This window comes from Sphaeramia orbicularis, chromosome 6 (assembly GCF_902148855.1).
Source record: "Sphaeramia orbicularis chromosome 6, fSphaOr1.1, whole genome shotgun sequence".
Lineage (NCBI taxonomy): Eukaryota > Metazoa > Chordata > Actinopteri > Kurtiformes > Apogonidae > Sphaeramia > Sphaeramia orbicularis.
Genome location: NC_043962.1, coordinates 27666571 through 27691022, shown reverse-complemented (window position 1 = coordinate 27691022; position 24452 = coordinate 27666571). Strand labels below are relative to the sequence as shown.

General features: G+C 40.6%; 1 protein-coding gene across 1 annotated transcript in view; it reads right to left on the bottom strand.

Annotated features, from left to right (window-relative positions):
* Window positions 1–24452, bottom strand: part of igf1ra (insulin-like growth factor 1a receptor) — a 77675-nt gene that overhangs the window by 9629 nt on the left and 43594 nt on the right. Inside the window, exons 3-19 of the mRNA XM_030135958.1 lie at window positions 15219–15519; window positions 13936–14072; window positions 13266–13410; window positions 12514–12722; window positions 11829–11955; window positions 11284–11519; window positions 10601–10768; window positions 9908–10115; window positions 5323–5600; window positions 5083–5225; window positions 4187–4352; window positions 3959–4061; window positions 3652–3722; window positions 3327–3556; window positions 2110–2214; window positions 1740–1899; window positions 1367–1496 (exon numbers count right to left, since the gene is read on the bottom strand). Of these exons, the coding sequence (XP_029991818.1) occupies window positions 1367–1496; window positions 1740–1899; window positions 2110–2214; window positions 3327–3556; window positions 3652–3722; window positions 3959–4061; window positions 4187–4352; window positions 5083–5225; window positions 5323–5600; window positions 9908–10115; window positions 10601–10768; window positions 11284–11519; window positions 11829–11955; window positions 12514–12722; window positions 13266–13410; window positions 13936–14072; window positions 15219–15519 (2917 nt within the window). The remainder of the gene's footprint in view (window positions 1–1366; window positions 1497–1739; window positions 1900–2109; window positions 2215–3326; window positions 3557–3651; window positions 3723–3958; window positions 4062–4186; window positions 4353–5082; window positions 5226–5322; window positions 5601–9907; window positions 10116–10600; window positions 10769–11283; window positions 11520–11828; window positions 11956–12513; window positions 12723–13265; window positions 13411–13935; window positions 14073–15218; window positions 15520–24452) is intronic.

The following is a 24452-nucleotide window of genomic DNA, read 5'->3' as shown; positions in this document are numbered from 1 at the left end:
AAAATAACATGTAACTGTCCAAGCAAAGAAAACCTGATTGCACCTCAGTAATATATTGACTAAAAAGACATTGGAGGGATATAATATACGAAAACAGGCACTCCTGTTCTATTGTGTTTCAGCGTCTACACTCACACTGCATGATCCCACAGTGATTCAGAGCAATTTTATTACTATAAGACAAGTTTCAGCACAAACTATTTAAAGAAATGTCACCTTAGTTTAACCTCAAGCTAACTTACAGTGAGATTAATATGAAACTATGCATGAGGAAAGCTTCACTTGACTGACAAAGGCATCGATATTTGTTCAGTCATATTTTCACCACAGGCAAACGATCTGAGCATATGTTCAACAAATATTCAAAAGAGGCTTATTACAACACCTTGCTTGACTAACTGAAAAATTCTTAGTGACAGATATCGACAGCTTTATTTTTTTCCTCCGATCAACAAAATAAAACTGGGAGCACAGAACAGGTTCGTTTTACACTAATTTTCATTTGTACGACATCAGAGAGGAAGCTATAGCATGCAGTGTGGAGGCGGGTTTGTGCTGGCACTGCAGCCTCTCATTGGAGCACATCTGGGGAAGTTTAAGCCCACTCTTAGGAACTGACCCATGGGACACTTGGAGTTGGGAAACAACAATCTGTGAGGAAGCTAGTAAACACTTCCATTTATAAAGAACAATATTGATGCTGATAGAAAAGTGTGGTAAGTTGGCATAAAACGTGACAGGAAAAAAACATTGATCTTGATTCATAATGTTTTGAAGAATTTCAAGCTGCAAACCAAAATACTTTGATAAAATTGGAGGTACTATCTATATTATAAAAGCTAAATGGCCTCTGTGTGTATGCATGATGTATGTGTGTCTGGGGATTCACACAAAATCCAGAAAAAGCTGACTGCTGCAGTTTGGCATACTTGTATATTTTTGGTCAAGGAACAGACTAGCAAAAACGACAAGTTGATAAGACCAATATTTTGGAAGATATTAGTAATTTTGGAATACAATAGCCTTACAATCATGTTGCTATACCCAGAAAGCTTTGGCGGTGACTGCTGGACAAATGCAGTACAACATGCACGAATTAACAACAGCATAAAAACTGCCACATCTAGAACCCGTGGATCCCCATGGGTCAACACGCTAGTCTATTTAACTGTAAAGAACATGAGCCATGAAGTGCATGTGTTTTTATATCGTTTTAACACAGCATGAATTGTTTTTGGTGTGTCCACATTCACATAATATGCAGTCATTTCTGAAATACTTTGCAATCCCCCCTGGATTAGTGCAGGTTTATACTTGTATAAAGCAGTATTGTGAGTGTGTGTAAGGGAAAAATATGTTCTCATACCAGACATCAGACATTGTAGTGAACACGCCATCTTTCAGCGACTCAGGAGACATCCAGCGGACAGGCAGCAAGCCCTTCCCTCCTTTTCTGTAGTAATCCGTCTCATAAATATCTCTGGTCATGCCAAAATCTGAAGAAAAAAATGAGAACAGAGGTTGGGGAAGCCACTAAATATCACTCATTCTGTGTGGGAGAGGATGCTCCTGAGAGCTCATCCATCCCCTCACCTCCTCCCTCCCTGTGTCCATCTACATTAGGACTCCGCTGCCTCAGGCACTCACTGAAATCCAAACACTTATTTTCAAGGCCAGCAGAGCGGCTTCAGTGTTGAGTAACCAGGGGAAGCTGAAGGCATCGAATTAAGTTGACTTACCTCCAATCTTCACAGTGAAGTCCTCAGCTACCATGCAGTTCCTGGCAGCCAGATCTCTGTGGACAAATTTGTTGGCATTTAGGTACGCCATGCCGTCGGCGATCTCCCCGGCCATTTGAATCATCTTTTTGAGCGGTGGCAGGACCTGGCTGGTGGAGTTCTGGAGAAGGATAGAGTATAAAGGGTGTGAATATACTGATCAGAGTGTCCTCATGTCATCTTTTCTGCTATAATTAGTTCAGCACTACAAAAGGAAAGGATAGCGTGTGTGTGGAAGTGAACATATACAGGATCAGTGCATATTCACACATGTATTTTACACCACGGCTCTGGTGTCCGACAATGATCTGAGGTGTGGGTGGTTGCTTACTTCTTTACGAAGAGAGCGCAGGTGGCTCTTGAGATCTCCACGGGTCATCAGCTCCATAATCACCAAGGTTGGCTGCCCCTGAGAGACCACGCCCAGCAGCCGCACCTGCACCAATCACAATAAAGCACATGTCAGCTGGAGTGTGTCAAAACCGCCATACTACACACTGAGTCAAAGCAAGTTCTGGAGCATGTAGTGTGTACATAATGGAAAAGGACATGGGTGACACGTTAAATACAGTCTGTTTAACGGTCAGTTGAACATGTGTTGTATCATTTCTTGCTGGTATGTTGTTTGTTTGTTGATTTCTTACATGCTAAAAGGAAAAGCAGCAACTGGAACAATATGCCTAATCACGTCTTCCCTGATTTTAGATATTCTTTGATTTTTCTAATGTTGGTGAGGTCAGACTGATGCAAGTAGCGAATAAGCTAAATAGTATATACTCTTTGTGCAGAACGTTAGTCTATATGTGCACTATGATTCATTGCATTGTTTCTGATAAGTGACATAAATAAGGGTCTTATATCTCATTTGTTTTTTTTTTACACTACACAGTTATCTTTTTTCAGTTTTCTCAGTTTTTTCTTTTTTTCTTTAAGACTGTATTTTTCATTTTGCTGCCTTTGTCAAGCACTTTTTGGAAAGCGTTCTATAAATAAGGATGATTATATATATTATGTTATAAATACTAGAACAGCAGTAAACAGTTGGTATATATTACAGAACAGAGGCCTAGCTGAACCCCAGATGCACTAATTGGTTATATTTCACATTGCCTTGTATTATTTTATGTATTACAAAAAAAGTTTCTATTTAAGCTGCTTTGAAGATACTAAAAAATCCCTTCCACTTAATAATTAAATTCAATTTGAATAATTTAAGTGTTTTTAGCAGCTTTCCAAAGGGAAAATCTTTAACACATCCGTTTAACGTGGTTAATGAGGCTGTGATCACGCAGATGAGAGAATGTACACAGTCTCCAGGAAGCTAAATCATGCCTCAGGCTGTATCTACCCGAGACGCCAAAAAAGCAGTGCTCTATACTTGTGACTTTCTGACCTCTTTCTCTCTACAACTACGCTAATTAATTAGGAAACAACGGTAACGCTGTCTTACAATGGAGTTCCGTATAACAATGTGTTGATTCGTTTATCTGTGTTTCTTTCAGGCTTTTCTCAGCTGATGGATATGACTTTCGTATGTGTCCCTCTTACCACATGGTGACAGTTGAACTCCTTCATGACAGAAGCTTCATTCAAAAACTCGATTCGCTCCCTCATGCTCGCAGACTCATTCACCGTCTTGATGGCCACTCGTGTCTCAGGTTCATCCTTGACCACTCCCTTGGCGATGCCTTCGTACACCATGCCAAAGGAGCCCTGGCCCAGCTCCCTGTGCATAGTGATCTTCTCCCTGGCTACCTCCCACTCATCCGGGACGTACACTGTCACGACAAAATAGGACAGCGGGTCAACACAGCGCACACAAAAGGCATTATCCATAAAAATATTTGCTCTGTGGTATTGAACTAGTTCTTACTCTCTGCAGCACTGAAGTATTCTGGGTTGACAGAAGCATAAAGGACTCCATTTCCAAGTCTGTCACTATTTCTGTGGAAACAAACACAGTTCAGTTCGCCTGCAGGCAGCTCTGATGAAGAGTGGGGTATGTTATTCTCTATAGGAAGTTTACTCTTCTCCGCAGGGGAATGTTAATGAAAACGACACCTATTAACTCTAATTAACATTACACTGGTCATTAAGTTTCATGAGCATACCAAAGCGTAACAACATAATCAAGGAGGTTTGTTATTCAATGCAGCAACCATGTTCAGAAAAATACTTGCCTCTTTTTGTTAACAAAGAAGAGAATCGTGATGAGACTGGCAATGAGGAATGTCACTATGATGGGAATTATGATGACCAAGTACAGCTTATCTATATTGTTTCCTGTCAGAGAGAAGAGAGAAGTCACTGGCATTGATTGAGGATGTAATTTCACATCCAAATCCACATGAAAGTATTCATGGAACAAGAGAATATGCATTATTAAAATATGAGAAATGTTGCTTTACGTTGAGGCGGAGGCACATAGAAGTATATGCTTTCCGTCCAGGAGCCATTTCCCGCTAGAGAGGTGGCGCGTACACGAGCAGAGTAATTCCCCGAGCCCAGGTTGGTTAACCGAGCTCCTCTGTGCTCACGGAAATGTTGCTGAGACACACACTCATGTTTCTCAGGCTGAAAGAACAGATATATGGTGGTTATTGTTTGGGGCCCATGAAACAGTCAAGGTCGGGTGTTCAGTCTTACTCACTGAAAAAATGCCCATGCCAGTACAAAGGTTGTAATAACTTACTGATCACCTGTAAACTAATGGTTAAAGATGCAGTTATTATTAAGAAAACAAATACTTTGCTTCATATAATAATTTTTTCCATGTATTCTTTGTCAAAAAAAATGTTAAATAAGATAGAGTGTCAAAAATGTTGAAAATGTTTGTTTTTGTATTTTAAATATTTTGCCATTTTCACTTATTTGATAGATATGATTAGAGAAGACGGGAAGGTGGGGAGAATAAGGGGGGATGACAGCAGCAAAAGGCCTGTGCTGGATTGGAGCTTAGGCCTCTGCAGCATATTGAGCCCCCCTTCAAACAGTAAATTTATCACTTAGACACATGGCAGTTTGCACTGAAATTTAAGTCATGACTTAAAGTTTTCACATAGCATTTGGAAAAGTCACATATTCAATCTCTTTTGGCGCCAAATATGTCTGTCACAAATCCATACTGCTTTACATCAGATTTTAAGTGAGTGCTGAGAAATTTACCAATTCACCAGTTAAACATGAAAACATTCAGACAGTTTCAGACTTATTCTGCACTGGGAAATTCAAACACTAAAGAGAAAGAATGAAATGATTTGTTTGGAATGGAGTGGGATGTGAAGATTATTTGTGACTGACTCACCTCGGGGCCCAGACGGAACTTGATCTCATACATCAGGATGAGTCCATTGGGCATGACAGGCTCAGGCCAGCGCAGCATCACACACCCCACAGCCTTATCAACAATCTCATAGACCACCTTTCCAGGGATGTCATCTGCTTTGTCTGGGAAACACACACATACAAGCAATATTATACTAATACGTTTGCAGAAAAGTCCCTTATCCATCACAGTTAATATCAGGATCAATAGGTATCTCACCTGCAGGTTTGGTCCTGGAGAACACAAAGTCTGCAGCGCTGCAATGCCTCACCTCCTCGTTGCAGGCATGGATATCAATACGGTAGACAGTAAAAGGCCGTAGATTAGAGATCTCTGAATACTCTGTTGTGCTCTTGTCCTCCAAGAAGGGGTACTCCCTGATAGGGGGGATGCCTTCTGTACTGTTATCCCCATGGGCAAAAGTGGTGTTTCCTCTACCATCGTTCAGAGTGTTGTTAGCCACACCAAAAATATCTCTGCGTCGGCGGTCTGGTGGTCTGAAACACACAGGGACAAATCAGTGCAATGGAAAGTTGATTTATGCACAGTGAACACTGCCACTAAGATAAAAAAAAAAAAAAAAAAAAAACACAAAACGTATACAGAGAGTCCTGGTCTACTAAATCAAAACTAAAGCTTCCAAAGTCGTTTTACACAAACATTGAGCATCTCAAAGGATCGGGTGGAGTGAGTGTGTGTTTTGTATGTGTATGTGTACGTGTATGTGTATGTGTGTGTGCGCCATGTGTCCAGATGCTGCATACTACTCCCTATGGTGCGGTGTAAAAGGATGAGGTCAGACAGATCATGGCGAGGTGGACAGACAGAGGAAGGCAGACAGAGATTTTTCCACAGTAAAAAAAAAAAACAAAAAACTTACAGCTGCCGTCCAACAAAACCTCAAAACACTGTGAAAAAGTCTATAAGAGCAAAAAGCAAAAATGTAAGCCAGACAGAAAATTATAAAATTGTAATGACCAACTTTCATCAGCCAAACAGAGGGCAATGTGGTCAATGGACAAAAGGTCTCAGAGTGTAGCCGATTAGCTGTGGAGTCGCCTGCTGCTGGACATTGTCATTACTGAGGGCAAGCAGCCGCCGACATGTGCGACTGTAGCAGAAACACAGGCATAACAGACACCACAGGGCACCTTGCCCTTAGTTACGTCTAACAGGCACCTGTGAAAAATGTAAACCTGCAGCTGTGACAGAAGAAAAAAGACAGTGACTGACTGCCATGGAAAAACAGAGCTGCACTAATCCAACCAACAGGAGGAAAAAAACTAGTATGTGGAGATGTAACAGAGCTCTTCTAATTAGTGCTGAGTGGTTGTTTGGAGCAGAAATAAGTAAGTATGAATGCGTGGATGTCTATTTAAAACAACATCAACTGAGTGGTTAAGGTGTGTAAGTGTAAAACATACATGCATGTGTAATATACTGTATATACTTGCTACACATCTGTTGGCTTTGCACACATTTCAGATTTTTCCCCACTTTCGACAAAAAGCATAAAACACCCCAAAAATATCTAAAACAAATTAAATGCATAATATATAGGAATTCAACAATACAAGGGGGCTTCAAAAAGTTTGTGGAAAACGAACATAGCTTTGACAGGGTTTAAACCGCATGGCCCTCAGTTTTACACAGATGGACTTAAAGGCTGGCATCAACATTTGCAAAAGTGTATTGACCTAGATCAGTGTTTTTCAACCTTGGGGTCGGGACCCTACGTGGGGTCACCTGAAATTTCCAGTAATTGATAAAAATTAAAAAAAAAAAAAAAAAAGAAAAAGTACTAATAAAAAATATATGGTGAGTTGAGAGAGACATGACAAACTCTGAAGCTGAAACTGAAGCACTGTGGTACTGTTTATCTTTCAAATGTTCATTGTGGTCGATTTCAGATGCTGCAGCTCTTTCATAATTCATAGTTTGAGTTATTGTTTGTTCAGTATTAATTGTCAGCCTTGTAAATCCAAGCTGGACTGACTGTACATATCCTGACCAAGGAAAATCAAATTCTCACTTTGTGCAGTAATCTACACCTGGCTTTTCTGCCTCCGTCCATAATAATATACATTATATAGACTATATGTCCTCTAAAATTAACGTTTATTTGCAACGTAGTATAGGTAACTATTACATGATCAAAACAAATTCATTTTAGCAAAAAAATGTCTCAGTTTTTAATGTCTGGATTCACCAGAAATTTGTGATGTTAAAATGGGGTCACGAGCCAAAAAAGGTTGGGAACCACTGACCTAGATGGAGCATATGTTGAAATATAAACATCATAACTTAAACCCTTTTTTCCACAAACAGTTTAAAGTCTCCTTGTATAATAAGAATTCTGAAACTAATTATATATTCATTAGTAGTCACTGAAAATTTTGGTGTATAAAATGTTTCCTTTTCATTTTTATGATGCCCATTCACAGTAGTCCTAAAGCTCACAGTGACCACCTTTAAGAAGAACTGGACCTATAAGAAGAAAATGAACTTCTACAAAAATACAAATATTCAGTTTGTCTTATAAGACAATGAAAATACACAAGTCCTCACAATAAATGTCTTGGCTGGGGACAGTACTTGACTTATCAGAATAGCTACACACTACATTTCTGTTCATTACTTGATAATTTAGTGCTACTAGGAGGATAAATGCAAAAACCGGTAAAGATAATTAAGCAAAGGTACAGTAAAGCATTTTCCATGCAGACGTGTAACAACCAGCGAAGAGAGACACAACCCGTGGGAAAGACCAGTCACACTAACATGCTAACATTCCTCTTTGACAGTTATAAGTGGTGCATTGCGATCCCAAGCCCAGCACTCAAAAGCAAAATTTGCTACTGCCAATCGAGAAATTTGTGTAAAATGTCAGAAAAAGAGACAACAAAATCTGTATGTGTCAGATTCACACTCTGCAGGAAAACTTGAGCTGCTGAGCTTTGATCGTGAAGAAAAGCTACAAACGGTCAAATTTCAATATGTCCAGTAAGAAGTTACATTAACCAGGACAGGCTGAACACTGTGAGAAGCTGACTCAAGCTTGACCTTATAACTACTGACAGTCCTGACCCTTCTCACTAGAAAAAAATTGGCTTTTACGTGATGGAATCCAGTGAAAAAGCCGTAACTATACATTTAATCTGTGGCAAATTATTTATACGCGGCCTTCACTGAAACAAAAACAGACAAATGACAGAAAAAAATCTTCAAATCTGGCATTAACATCAGATAAAATGGGTGAATTTCTAACACGATTTTCTGCTAGGGATTAATAAAGTTCAAGTGAATGTGAATTAGATAAAATCTTTCTAAGAGTGATAACTTTCAAGGGATCTTAAATAAATGGCCCAGTCTGCTGACGAAAGGTCTACTGAACAGATGAAGGCAGTCATCCTCCTCTCAGAGTCAACTCCTCTCCTCCAGTTTGCCTTCTTTACTCTCTGTTTGTCTTCTAGCATTTGCTAACCAGCGTGATGGGGCTCTTCCCTCATTCATTTAAATTCCAGATGGATTCACTGTACATTTCCTGGCAGCTGTCTCGCCTCAGAAAAAAAAAAAAAAAAAAACGCACCCTGGACAAAGAGAGCGTGCAAGGGGAGGAGGAGAGTGGAGTGCCGAGTGGAGGGGGACAAAATGGAAAACATTTCCTCTTCTTTCTGTTTCTGTTTTCAGCCGCCCTCTTTCCCTTCACCCCGGGTCTAAACCCTGAACTTTAGAAAAAACCATCCTGGTTTTCGAGGCCTTTCCCTGGAGTGGTTTGTAATAATGCTGGCTCTGTTACAGTGGAGAGTCTATGTATGCTGAACCCTTCGCTGCAGGCCCGGGACCTGCCACCCGCCTGTTTCCTAGACAGCTATACTACAACAAATCAACACAGCCAGAGAGGAGAGAGGGAGGAGGAGGGGTGGTGGGAGCAGATATGAGTTCAATTACAATAGAAAGCTATGTTTTATTATTCTTCCACCGAAGGCATATCGATCCAATTCCACAAGAGCATTGCGAAGGAAAGGAAAAGGGTGCTGTAACACTGTTTGAATGAATGAAGTCCAGAGGCTTAGGTGTCATTTAAAGGTATGGATTCATAAGATACCTGCTGCGAAATGTTAGAGAGAATCAAAGGTCTCCATATTTTACTGTGATGGATGACACCATGTAGCAGAGCGCTACAGCACCACTTTACAAATACATACAAACACATGCATATACTGTGAGTGCTAGTGTATAAGAGAATGAAAGGAGTGTGGGAGAAGAAAGGAGCGTCTTTGAAACAGTAAAACATCCATAGCCACGAGCAAGTTAAATGATAACACAACACAGATGTCAGTCCCTATTGTGGGGAACAAAAGCCTAAGCAGCTAAGAGTGTGCAGCCAAACTAGGTCCTTCAGACTCCTTAATCACATCTCTCTCCTGGGTTTGTTTGTGTTGCCTAAATTGCTGCCTGCTAGGTCCTAACATCCCCTGTGCCACTGTTGCCACAGCAACAGAAAGCCACAAGAGCACTAAGAAGGCTTTGGATCCTACTCAGCATGTCTCCTCATCTGCACCTCCTGACAAAAGGGCCAAGCCCAGCGGGCCGACTCAGCCCCCGTCCAGTCCATATACGCCCCCGTGCTTGAATCCTGTCAGCTGCACAGAAGAGGCATTACACCCGGACCGATCACCTCATTCCTCATTTTGACCCATCAAGGCAAACAAGCGCAGGTCTACACAATGACACGAGGCACCGAGCCGATCTGTAAACATTTTAAGAACATATTACATCTCTATTTAGGGCTCACTAATACCTCGGCAGGAAGATGGCATTGTGAAGGAAGTTCTCAAAAACTTTTAAATAGAAGCGTTCATCACTCTCGCGGTCCTTCTCCTCCTGTGTCTTTGGGCAACCACAGCACGGGCCGTTCTCTGTTCCCGCCAGATCTGACTTGGTGGGCCTGGTGTTCTCATCCATGTCGGTGAACTCTGTCGCTGGGATCCGAATGGGGATCTTGAGCTCTGTCGAAGAAGAAACTGAAATTTATGAGTCATGACCCACATTATGTATTTCTCAAGCTAAGTGCTAAACATGATAAAACATGTCAAACAGCAAGTTTTACTGGTGCTTTGTTGCCTGAGGATGAAAACAGGCTGGCTGCTGTCAGTAACTGCATATATACCAGACCAATCTTTAAAAAAAGGACAACACAGTAAAAACATAAATGTAACATTGTTCTTCTTTAGTGCTGCTGGTCTTGAATAATATTCTATAATTTTCTGCCTATTGAAGCACTGCATCTGTTGTTTGAGGTATGCTAAAACTTGGCAATACATGGAAAATTGGTACAGTAGATGAAATAAAAACCAATAGACTGTTTCATCACTCTGCACTACCAAAGAGATGTTTCTCATTCAACCAATAAGCACATCTGCCAAATTAATTACTTTAAATGACAAAAAACAAATGACACAAAAAGTCGTTTTGTTGTAGATGTTATGCAGACCTTTGGAGCAGTAGTTATGTTGGTAGAGCTCCCTGTCCTCCGGCTGCTGCTGCCAGCGGATCAGGTAGTAGGTCAGGTTTCCGTTGGGAAAGGCTGGAGGTGACCACTTTACCACTAGTTTGGTTGAGGAGTTGGCGTAGGCACGGGTGTCTTTAGGCATAGATGGCACTGAAAAATCATCAAACAATGGCATATTACTGTTGTGTGTTGTAGGAATTTAAGAGCGGAAGTCACCACTCTGAGACAAGGTGCTCGAAAAAGAAATGCTTTGTTTGTTTCAAGGCCTTATTTGAGCACAGATGAGAGCTAACACGGTGACCAAGGACAGTCGGGTGTGAGGATTGTCCAAAAGGAAGGCACTTTTACACCCAAAAGTTGGTATGTCAGGCACTTACTGCATATATGATACCAATAACAGGCGCACAGGATGAGATCTTAAGACATACAAAAGACATACAAAGACCATAACAGATTAGGATACTTTCGTAAGAATAGTGATCAGTAATAAGAACACAACTGGGACAGAGTAATTTTTCTATCATGTAAATTAATGTCACTTCATTTGAATTTATATTTTATTAATTTATGTAATATTTACTCATCATAGTCCAGAGTGCTTATAGTATTAATTCACCAAATCAGTCAGAGGTGACCATTAACTGCAGACCGAGGACTAAACTTACAGGAAGGTCGTGTGCGGATGTAAACAATATCACTCTTCGCCCCGGTAACGTGTTTGTCCTCCACCTGCAGGGTGATGGCCTTCACAAAAATCGCATACTGTGTCCAGGGTTTGAGATGATGAAGAGTGATTTTTGGGTCAGTATTTGGATCCTGAGGAAGATCGACATCCACCATGTGCCAGCTGTTTGAGCCACAACCATCCTGGCCGTCAAATTCAGTGATGTTCTGGAAAGGACTGATAAAGAAATACAGAATTATGCCAAAATATCTGCACACTACAATGTTTTTTTGTATGTCATTACAGTTGCGCATCCAGCCTTTTTATTGATTACCTAGCTTCAAGCAAGTCATTTATTTTGTTAGGTATTAGCTCATTAAAAAAAACTGATATTGGAATAAACCCAGATATCAAACAATAAGTCGAGCGGATGTTATTATGATGTAAACGTTGTATTTAATTTACTTTAGATGGATTGGGTTGCTCTGCTGGTTATCTGAAATCAGTGTGCCTCGTAGGAATGGCTGTTCTGTTCTGTGTACTCACGCCTCTTTATAGTAGACTATGAAGCTGACAAGGTCTGCATAGTCTTGTGGCTGGTAGCGCTCCCATGACAGTCTAATCCAGCTGCTTGAGGTGTAGTTGGATTTAAACTTCAAGATGTGGCTCTCACCTATTGATAGAGCATATAAACAAAAAAAGAATGACATAAAATCGTAGAATTATTAGCCACAATAAAATTATATTTCAACACTGGAAAAAATCAAAATCTTACCAAGTATATTTTTCTCATTTCTAGTCAAAATATCTCATCACACTTAAAATAAGACATAATCACCTACAGAGTAACTTTCCAGTGAGATATAAGATCTCATTTTTAGACAATAGATTTTGAAAATCTTATTTCAAGAAATCTTACCAAGATAGTTTTCACTTGTTCCATTGGCAGATTTTTTTTGCTTAATTCAAGATTTTTTTTTTTTTTTTGCTTAATTCAAGTAAAAAAATCTGCCAATGGAACAAGTGAAAATCATCTTGGTAAGATTTCTTGAAATAAGATTTTCAAGATCTATTGTCTAAAAATAAGTTCTTATATCTCACTGTTACTCTTTAGGTGATTATGTCTTATTGTAAGTGTGATGAGATATTTTGACTAGAAATGAGAAAAAATACACTTGGTAAGATTTCGATTTTTTTCCAGTGAACCGTCAGTTTCCCTGAATGTACTCACAGCTGGCTCTTTCACCGTTGTTACGGAAATCACCCCGTTCTGGCTTCACAGTTATTCCCGTTTTTTCCCACATCTTGTGGATCTCAGACATGCAGAGTTTTGGGTTCATACGGAAGAAGAGACGCCCGGTCCGAATAGTCAAGTTGTGTTGACTCCAGTCCCACAGGTACTGCAGGTGCTGGTTGTCAAAGGCAGAAAAAGCGTACAGCCTGACAACAGAAAGACATTATGAGCAGGTTACTAAAATCAACAAAGCTATTTTTAATGTCAATATGCTAACTGGAGCTCATGACGGAAATTTGGTAATAAGCAAGTCACAGTGCTCCAGCAGTCCAAGTAACACAGTAGAACACCTCCAGAATGAAGGGAATGCCTGCCATCCTCAACGGCATTCCATTAAGTGAAACTTTACCCTGAGAGAGACGACAACAAGAAGGGTGACAGGCTTTCCCATGACCCCTTTGGCCATTATAAAAAAAACTGTCCCTCATATCTGAGACTGCGGCTGATATTCTCGTATAGAGGGGACTGATAGACCTGAGACTTTCCATTTAGCCGTGCAGACACATTAACTTATCTGACCTGTCTGCAGAACTTTGTGAAACGTTTTTAAAATGTTACTGCAATATCTGGAAATAGTGTCACAAGATGCCATCTAAATCCCCTCAGTCACCACACACATACATGCGCACATTCACAGGAAGAGAAAAAAAAAAAAAGAACTGCAGACTAATAGTGCAGACAAGCCGTACTTGTCCAAGAGCTCCTGCCCATTGATGTAACGCAGACTCTTGAGGAAGGACAGAGAGCCAAGTGTGTGGGAGTGTCGAATCCTCACATAGCCCGTCACTGTCTGAATCAATCCCATGAAGCTCTCCAGCTCAGACGCTATGTTATCTGAGGACAAGAGATAAACACGTACAAAGACACACAACACGAACAACAGAAATGTAAATCAGCAAAACAGGTGCTTTAAAACATCCACAGCAAGATACTATAGTACACCCAGATTAATGCTTAATGCAAATATCCCATTGAGCGTCAAACATGTAAGCATGGAGATTAGCTTGTGATCCACATTGTCAACAGAGTAGCATTAAAGAATAATGTCTTAATTAGGTTACAGGCCAGCAAGTAGATGGAATGTTGATTTTGTGGCCCTTAACTTGCATCCCTGCAACTTAGATAACGCAGTTCTTCTATTTTAAGTCTAAATAGGAATCCGGCACAATATAATGCAGTAATATTTAGCAGTACTCACTAAAGGATTCCAGCAGCATATTGTATCCAAGACAAATATCCTCCTGTAGAGAATTTCTAATAGTGGTATAATGTGCTTAGTTGCTGTTGATGTAGTTTAGGCCATGAAATTTACAGTTTGGGTGGTGTTAAATCACTGTGCCACTGCATAGATGCACTCACTTCCGCGCCGAATGTTGATATCCAGATTGCCATCAATGACGGTGCAGTCCTTCAGAGACTGAGCAGCATCCACAGAGTCGATCACAGCAGACGGGCAGATCTTATCGCACAGACCATTGCAGGCGGTACATAACATACTGTATACAGGAGAGGGGAAGGAAAATAGGGTCAAATAACAAGCAAAATCTTATGTGAACCTTTCTACCTCACCCTGAAATCATTTGTCCACTCCCTAGCTCCCAGGCATTCCAAAGGATTCAGGCAAATAAATTCACTGCATGATACAAGGTCACCTTTCACATGGAGAGTTTAATCTTTTATGGGCCCTCATCTGAACTCTGTTTCGTGAGAGAGTGACTCACTGTATCGACCTCAGAGACAAAACAGCAAGACAAGGCCAAAAAATATACAACATCAGAGATTTGACATGGAAAGTTTGGGAATTGACTGAAGCAAAACAGGGAGGAAAGTTGAATACAAAGACATTTTCTTATTCTAGGTTAATGTCAAATAAAGGAAAACTGAAGTGAGGGAAATGCTGAAGGCTCAGGCACTTCAGCAAAGGCCTCTATTAAAGCCTTTGAGTATTTATCTATAAAAAAGAAAAATAGAAAATAAAAATAGCAACATGGGTAAAGCAATTGCTACCTAAACACTCTAGGACTTCTACATCCTATTTATCCAACCTGCTTTTAGTCTTTAGACCCCTTCTTTACAAAACAAACCTGTGATGTGCCCAGTCAGATCAAGTTTAGCTCAAGGATATTTTATGCAAATCAAATCATTATGCAGAAGTACACAGTCAACACAAGCTGCTTCAGCGTTGACGAAGAAAACACATACTTCTATTCACTGAAAAATAAGCCAAGGAATCATACTTGGACTCTTCCTGTGAGAGACATGAGGGTATGATCCTTTATGTTTAACCTAAAGACCCTACTATATAGTCCAAGACAGAACTCAAAAAAACACCACCAGTGAGTGACTGTGGAGTGAATGAATAATTCATTCAGTGTAAGCGCTTTGAGTTCCTTGAAAAGAAAATTGTGAACGTAAATCTATGTGAATTCAATCCATTATTATTATTATTATTATTATTATTATTATTATTATTATTAATAATAATAATAATAAAACACATGTAAAATCTTTGTGCAATGTAAATACGAAAATATTTAAGAAGGCTTTATTCTAATAATTTGTCCAGTTAGTGTATAATACAACATAACATGGCATTTCAACATCATCAAGACCTCAAAAGGAAACGAGGCGTGCATATTTACCGATTAGACTCATTGCGTGTGAAGCCTGAGGGGCAGTCAAGCATACATTCTCCCCCGTGGATGACAAAGTGAGTGTCTCCGGGCAGGTGTACTTGAGCGCACAGGTCCATGGTGATGCAGCGCCAGCCCTCAAATATGTACGTATCTGGGGGACATTTCTGCACGCAGCGTCCCTCGTGGTGGTAGTGGAGGCAGACAGCGCAGGCCATGTCATTGTCAGGTTCGGTACAGCTGCCCAGGCACTGACTGTGGCAACACTCCCCCTTGTCTGTGCAGGCATACTTGCAGTGTTTTGGGCATACTGGAGGAGACAGAGAAAGATAGGGAAGAGGTCAGTTTTTGGTTGATGTAAACAGACTGAGCACTATTACAACAAAGTCAAGAGTGGTAAAGGTCAAAAACACAGAAATGATTGGTGATAAGAAGCACATTGTTGCTTAAATGCCACAAAAAGAGCTTGTCTTGTTGACATAGTGTATCATGAATTAACATTTTACTGCTAATACGTTGCTCAAAATGAAGACATGCATGGAAATATGCATGTTATTTTTTTAAACACATTTAAGAACATGTTTAGAGACGTTCAGTTCAGTGAGAAAACCAAGAATGTTTGTTGGTGTGTGTCTGTCAAGTCCACTTAATATTATAACTTTAAATGACAACAATTAGGAAAACAGCTTCCTGCCAATGTACTTATGCTTTACTAATTCCAAGAACTTTGCCTTTAAAAGCTTAACATCTTTGTAATTTATTATTTCTGGTGAACTGGTTACACCAACAGAGAATTCCAAATATTCGTTGTTGTTTTGCAAAAATCAACCAAAAAGAAAGGCCAGTAATCTAAACTCTTACGCCCTCTGACTACAACTTATCAGAAAGAGTGTACTTTCTTCCAGACTGTGAGAAATATCGACATAAAAATGATTGTGTGGGGTGTTTCAAATTAAGCTTGAGCAACATGAATAATAGAAGCCTCTCACTGTTTACTAAGCATCACTGAGAAACCAAAACCCATGGCAATATGTTATCAATAACTCATAGCACATTCGTGTTCCTTGGATAACTTTGACCTAATGTGCATCCTGACAGTTTGTTAGATTGATCTCGCAAATGTTGCAAACATTAAGACAAAGATTACCAATAAGAATGATTTCAAATATAAAAATGGAGGAAAAGTAGATATGTTGTGTTTGTTTGCACTTCTTAAGCAGTTACTGTATGTTGATGACATTTACAGTCACACAGACGACAATGGCAAAAGACAGGCATCTGTTTTTAATGTCCAAAAACATTTTTGGTGTTGCCTATGTATAGAGGGGAATCCAGGAAAAGCAGCTGTAAAAGGAAGAAAACAGATGGCTTCCACTGCAAAATAATCTTGAGACACTGCAGACAGAGGTGTCCTAGTTTTACATGAGTCCACACCATAAACAAAAAGTACCTGAAGTGTGGGAACTTGCGTGAATAGCTGTGACGACAAAGTGATTTCTGCTAACGATTGCTCCCTCTTTAAGAAGTGTTTGTTTAGAAAAAGGTGCACTGCCAGACAGGAGTTTTTTTTTACTTCTTGAGGCAAAAGACAGAAAAATATCATTATTCGTGCAAAAATTTGCTGTTTATTCAAATTAGGAATGTTTCATTTGTGCCGCTTTGCCCAGACGCCTTTGTTTGGCATCTGTATTGGGGCCTTAAGTGTTTACTATTTATTGTTATGCTCTTTGTTATCGCTGCAAGACAAATTTCCCCACAGGGGCAATAAAGATGAACTGAACTACACTGAACTGAACTGAAATAAGAGGCACAGCACTCTTGGTTCCTTAGCAACCGCCTCCTGGTGCAAAGCCAGAGCTGAAAGGAAATGTGCACACACACACAATCATGTACACTCAGACAAACGTACACTAACACACATTTCACCACTGTCATTTGAATTTATATAATTTATATAATCAACACTGTGACACTATTACGATTACGCATTACTTGTCACCAGTTTTATTCTTTCAGCCACTGTCACACCATATTTATCGGGGCATATGAACATGATAGTGCATCTGTCACTGGTATGCATGTTCTGTACATGTTGGCATGTAAATATTATGTACCAAACAGAGACAGAAAGAGCAGCATTTGTTTATTTACTTATAGATTAAACACAAGCATCAGAGCATCAGCGGTTCACTGTGTGAATCAGTCAAGAAAATGAAGCTGGCTGCTGAACTAATCTCTTTATGAATATTTCATGTTGCTTTACAAAACATCTGTGTATGTTAGGAACGTGATGGTGCACTACAGCAATGCTGCAGAGAAAACATACACTTCCACAATGCCAACTCCAGTTTTGTGTTGCAAGGGAAGGAGAATGGTCACTCCCGCTCCTGACAGCTTCTCAAATACTTGCCATTCTTTCTCACATTCAACTGAATCAAATGGTGCAGAAGAGGTGAAATGGACTGTTCGGAAAATTCCTTCAGAATTCAATACAAAAGAGTAAACAATACATTGGTACTAAAAAATCTAATCTACTTCAGCAGACTTATCACAATATAAGTTTTGTTCAATATGCTGCATGACCTCAAGAATTCTAGCAATCATCTGCTGATAAAACAGAAGTCAAAACTACACAGCAGTGACTGTGTGTGAGGGTTTCACACCCTCACACAGTTCTGCCACACCAGGAGCTGACAGGCTCTGCTATACTTTATAATTAGTGTATCTAACTTTTCTGGAGCTTGTCCAAAACAAATAGCAAAAAACTACAGCATCAAATGCCAACATGCACATTTTCTCATAACAGCTGTGATTTGATTGGAAATATGATGCTGACATAAGTATGTTAAAAGCATTTTCTTGGAATCCTACCAAAAGGGGGCAGCCAAAGCAAACTCTAATGAGCCTCATTGGAGGAGGTCCCTTTCTTCCGCATCATTTTAACAGATTCCTCAATGAAGAGAAATTCCAAACATGCATACCTTCTGCCAGAAGAAAGGACAGGGAGGGGGAGTCTCTGCCTTAAATCCATATAAGTCGACCCGGTTTCACTGTGTGACCAAACAACTCGTGGTATCAAGGATACAATCCTCTATTTATAGATGCTCCTAATGCAGCCCTATTTCCATGCTGCTACTCTCTTCGCATAGCTATGCAGGGCATTGTGGGTTTCCACTACTTCAAAGGAAGGGGACTACCTAACAAGGGGTTCCTCTTAAGATAAGTCATCATCATCTTCATTCTCTTCTGATATTAAATGTGAGCAGATAAGAAGCATCACAGGCTGGGACATGGACCCTTTTCCAGACCATTTCACATTAAGCTACTATTAAGTCAAATGCAGAAAAAAAGGACAGTGGAAACTTAAACTTTCACAATAATCTGAACCTGCAGAGTCAGAAAAGTCAAGCTGTTAGGACTGGCAGTAGGGAGGTTTATGATGTTCCTCTCATACACAGTTACACAACCCCCCTCCCTCCTGCTCTTTCCCTGAGCAAACACAGTCAGGTCAGACACCATAGCCAACCACTAGCCTGCCCTGCTGTTCACCAGAGCACTGCGACACGAGGAGTGGCCGGGTCCATTTCATCTATAGTAAATGAGACAACAGTCAGCACTGAGGAGTCTCCTTATGAGCAGCTGGTGTATCCCTACAACTGCCATTAAATACAGCAGAAGGAGGTGGCATCACTAATGGGCCACGAAACAGACAAGTGCTGTGCACTGTTTGTTTTTTGTTCTAAAGGTATCCTCTAGTCACTGGACTATGTGAAGAATCTGTAGAATGTTCCAGGCCACAGAGGATTCAAAGGAGGGAATGTTAATCCCTTGTTCCGCTGCAACAACATAATAACAACTTCAGGAACTGCTACGGAAACCTGAGAAGAGGCAGCTATTTTAGCAGTAAACATGATCATGGAGGGGGAAAAAAAGGAACATGCAGCTGTAAAAGAAAACACATGCAAGGATCTACACAACAGTTTTGAAAAAAAAAGTTTGCTGCAAAGAGATAGCAGGAATGAAATTTACTCCACTGCCATAAACCAGGGCATTTGGACAGGGCGGGGGGGGGCATAGTCATGTGACCTACAGCCCCTCAACCATACCTTGTCCTTCCTTCCTTACTAGTCTGTATCGACAGAAACGCAGCCTCAATCTGATAACAAGATGGCTAGATTTCAACACTGTCTGCTCGAAGTGGGTGTGTACATCTCTGTGTGTGTGTGTGTGTGTGTGTGTGTGTGTGTGTGTGTGTGTGTGTGTGTGTGTGATGTAGGAGGATGGATGAGAGGGTTCAAAGTTGCAGTCTCAAAGAAAGGCATTACTGTGCTTTATTGAATAAAAACATTGGTGGTACTTTAGATGAAGAAAATTGCAGTGCAGCAACATACTCTCATCTGAATGCAACTCATGTCCTCTTCTCTTTGCTGGAGCGCACACTGTATAAGTAGAATACTATACTGTTTACATTGGGAGGCTGGTGGCACATTTTCTGTCAATATGGCACTGGTATGTCTGAGGATGAGGCACAGTCTGAAAATTTAAAAGAAGTATCAAGAAACAGTATAATCTCTCCAAGCTAGACACAGATGTCGGCCTCAGTGAAACACACAAGTAGTAGGAAAAAAAGACACAAGACAGATTTCATTCTTTACAATATATCAAAGTATGTTTTCCCTGTGTCATTCCAGATAAGTAGGAAGCGTGACAGACAGTTGGGAAATCATTCATTATTCACAGTGGGGCTTGGGGTTGGGGGGGGGGGGGGGGGGGGGGGGCGGCAGGGAGGAGGGCATCAGGGAAAAGGAGGGTGGGGGTTAAACTGGAAGCCCTCTGCAGAACCAATAGCAGGAGTGCAGGGGAGGTGCTAATCCTGATGATTGACATGTTATTGAGTCTGGAGCAGAGATGGTAAACAAGTCCTCTCTTGAGCAGGCATTGGGAGGGGGAGTTGTAACCATAGTGATTAAGCATGGCTTTTCCACAGATTCGGAGAAACCATAAGTTAAGGGAAAACCTGAACAGACGTCACTTACTCAACAACAATTCCTGTAAATAGTGCTGAGTCTCAACCGGAAGAGCAAGTAAATAACATCATGGAACTTTACACATGTCAGTCAGACAAATTAACAAAAAATAAAATTTCAAAATTGTTGCATTTGTATAATTTTTATGCAGGGAGTGAAACATGACTGCGAAATCAACACAGCAACATTAAACTGTGTTGCAGTTTATGGAGGAAAAAATAAGAACAGGGCTACTGAACAAACTCTTCAACTGAAACTAAAAAAAAATTGTTAATGAATACAAATACGGCTATCAGTTATCAAATTAAAACCCAAAAGCTAAATAAAACCTACTAGAACTAATGCAACATGATCTAAAGGACATCTGGGGGTAAAATGTGCTTCAATTTCATTTTCTTTTCTTTTGTGTTAATGGTTCATAGTGAACAAGAATAAATGAGCCTTTAATAACCAGTAATTTTGTAAGTCATCCACACCATTTTCAGCTTCTATAAATCAAGGTTTTACTAAAGGGAGAAAACTGAGACTAGCCAATTCCTCAAAATAAAAATCAAACTATTACTTATACACTCATAAAACTAAATAAAACTGAAATGACATCAAAAACCAAACTGAAAGACCAAGTAAAATGAGAACTAATGACATTTCGGAAACTACTGTATAATAACTCTCAATAACACCACAACCTTAACACAAACTAACCAAGCCATGCTTTCCTGTAACTGTATGATTTTAAGAGGTACTATAATCGCTGCACATTAGGTGCCAATCACATTGCCTGCCCATGCTTCACAACATAAATGGGGCCATAGCTCCATTTGGACATGATTAAATTTATCTCTACATCACATCCATTTACCGAAGTATTCACTCTGCTACACACTACGGTAATCCACTGCACTGTGGGGATGTGAAGCCTCCCACTCTATGCCGAGTCAGAGCTGTTGAGCTCAGGTTACCAAAGCTGAGAGCAGTAGCAGATAGTAAGGTAGCAGAACACAGTACAGTAGCATACGGCAGGCCTATCAGGGGCTGCTGCAGCCCGGATCGCAGGCTGACCCACCAGCTCCCTAAGCTCCATCAGGCCACATCCTCATCCGGCAACTCGATCCTCCCTGGGAGCCCCCAGTGGATCACTCCAGACACTTGTTTAAACCACATCAGCCCAGACGGCCAGAGAGAGGATGCTTCCTCCACTCACAGCCAAAGGCAAACCACATCAGAGATTCCAGTGCTGTCTTACTGCAATAGCAATACAGTCTCAAGTGCTGGGATGGACTGATCTAATCTAAAGTGGTGTTTTTCACCTTTTAAGACACTGTCTGGCTGTGCGTGTTCGGCAAGATCAACCATTCTGCTGATCAGAGGGGTTTTTAGGAAGGGGAACACAGCACAGTGTCACGATGTGATTTTCTCATGCAGACAGCTGGCTCAGGAGAGCTTGGCTAAATCTCTGTTCAGTCCCGTGCACAAAGGTGTGTGTGAGCCCATTCCTCCCTATCCCAGTGTTTCTGGGTCTCTTCCACTCCCATGCCCACTAAAGACCAGCAATGTGTTTTTCACACAACTATGTGCTGGTCTGTGTGTTCAGGCATGCGTGGCATTTCCCCTCACTCGCGTTCAGTCACAACAACGCGCACACACACACACACACACAGACACACACACCCCTTCCTTCTACCCTCAGGCCTCGGCCCACTCTGCAGCGGCTGTTGTTGTTGATTGCACCAACAGGACATGCAGCACCGTCACATGTGTAAACACTTTGTGTTTTATCACTGAAGAGGTAAATGTCTGAAAGCTATTAAAGACAATGTATTTGTGGAAAACTTAAGATGAGCTTTTTAAACGGTACAACCAACTGATACACCCATAATCAGAAATGTATGTATGAATAAACATGTTGTATGTTGTAAATTATTCCTTGTAATAAAAAAAAAAAAAAAAAAAAAAAAAAAAAAAATCATGGATAGTAAGGTCATTTACCAATAATTAGAATTTGAATCTTGATCAAAACACAGAAAACCAGCTTCAGTCATAGTTTGGGCCAAAGCAGAAGTTTCCAGCCCCTAATAGTCTGACCTCTGGTGGACCAGAAGCCCCAGAATCCCAGTTCATCCTGACTGAAGCACCCCTGGAGTCATTTCGCAGCATAGAGACAGACCTCTGTGGCAAACTTCCTCACTGAAGCAGGCAAATCTCCAACACTCTTTACAAAGATATTACTTGCAGCACAAAACACAAGAATTCACCGTTTCCTCCCTCTACTTTCTTGTTTTGCATTTCATTCCAGTAAAAAGTCCCCACAGACAAATTCATAGAATAGCATCATTTTTATTCCAGATCAATTATTACTGCATAGATAGTTTTTCTGTGATCATTACAATGTAATGAGAGGAAAGTGCACACCCTGCTGACTTATTCACTTAAAGTAAAAAGGGACATGATAGTTAAAATTATTGGGAGCAAAATATAGTGCCAGTTTTTGCCGTTTTCACCCCTGACATTTCCAAAGATGATCATGTCAGTCTCAGGCTCAGTAAATGACAGACTACATTGCTCAGTCAGATGTGATGCATTAGTATGCAAAAACTAACTTCAGGGAAAACTCTGGCAACATTTTTTTTTTTTTTCTTCACAGATTCTGAGGTGTTTCCTTTCACTCAAGGCAGCTTCTAAAAATACCTGACTTCCCAGATCTGCTTCATTAAATACATTGTATTTCCTGGCAGTGCTGGCAAGTGAGCTGTTAGCTCACTGTTGTGCTAGCTGTGTGACCGAATGGAGATAGTAGGAACATGTAAAGCCCATACATCCCCTCAGCCTACATATCAAAGTCTAATCATTGCTATGAAAGCAGAGGAGGCACCTCGAAGACAACCAGACTAATACAAGGTTACATACATAAACTGCATACATTATCTATTAAACACAAGATTTACCATGTAAGAATAAAGGAAAAAGAGCTTTCTGGACACATAAAATAAACAACTTACTCCATTTGGCTCAGGTGTTGGATGTTTGCAGGCACCGTCTAGCACCTGGCTGTGTATCCACCTGTCTCCACACAGGTAGCTATCTAGAGAGCCTCCAGCCATATGGAGCAAAGCGGATTCTCAACACATTCAAGCTCTACAACACAGAGATAAACACACCGACTGCAAGCATCCATGTGCAGTAATTTGAGTAGCATTTTTACTCTCTACCCAAACTTGGTTCAGCCTATCATCATACATGCATCAGAATAGTAGTGGTAGAGTTGCCAAAGCCTATTTCTGTAGATGACCATCTGCAGCTTTGCGGCACACAGTGCCCAGACTTCGTCCTGGCACGCCGTCCCACATACATTCTTCCTGCTGGCACGACGTCTGGATCCAAAATGACACATCTTCATTTCACATTGACTTTAAGGAGGGCCTAATCCTGATTAAGCAAAGCAACATTTGCCTTGAGCTATAAAGCTGATGAGGATAAGATTGTGTTCATTGCAAGCATTCCTACCAGGTTAAAGTAGAGTGCTTTGCAAACACTGAGAAGGCCATTAGCCTCTTACTAAGCTGATACACACTGGACTGTAAATCCTGAAATTATACTTGAGTTTGATTATATGCAATATGTGCAAAAAAGGGCTGGTGTTTGTCCCTTAGTAAGTACATACCACAAGTAATAAAAGTTATATTTTTAACCATGTTTTCCAGTTGCATTTCAATACATTTGACAGGTCATCATGTTGTGTTACATTGAGGTCTCTGTCTGTCCGACTACAGCTTCCTGGATGACAGTCACTGGTCGTAGAGAGCAGTGAAACGCCGCTGCTCAGCCTGTTTCCTCAGTACATTGCCGTCTCCTGTTGTGAGAGTGAGACATACGCCTCAGTGTCTGCCACCTCAAGGGAGCCTGAAGTTCTGTACACTCCTATTAGCCACTTCAAATATGACATCTGGATTTAGGGTTTCCTTTTTCCTCCACTTAATTTCATTTTCACTGTGAGTTTCTTGAGGGTACACACAGTAACCTTTTTGTGAGGCTGCACTCGTTCTTTAAAAAGGACAAGCTGCGGGTTTAGCAGGGACGGTTGTGCCCAGAGTTAACATCTGTTAGGATGAGACACTGAGACTATTCTCTCAAAATGGAGAGGCTGTACTGACACTTTGGGCAAGTCCTTTCAAGTGTAATGGTCTGATAAGATACAACAGTCCCAGATGGTATCGCAGTA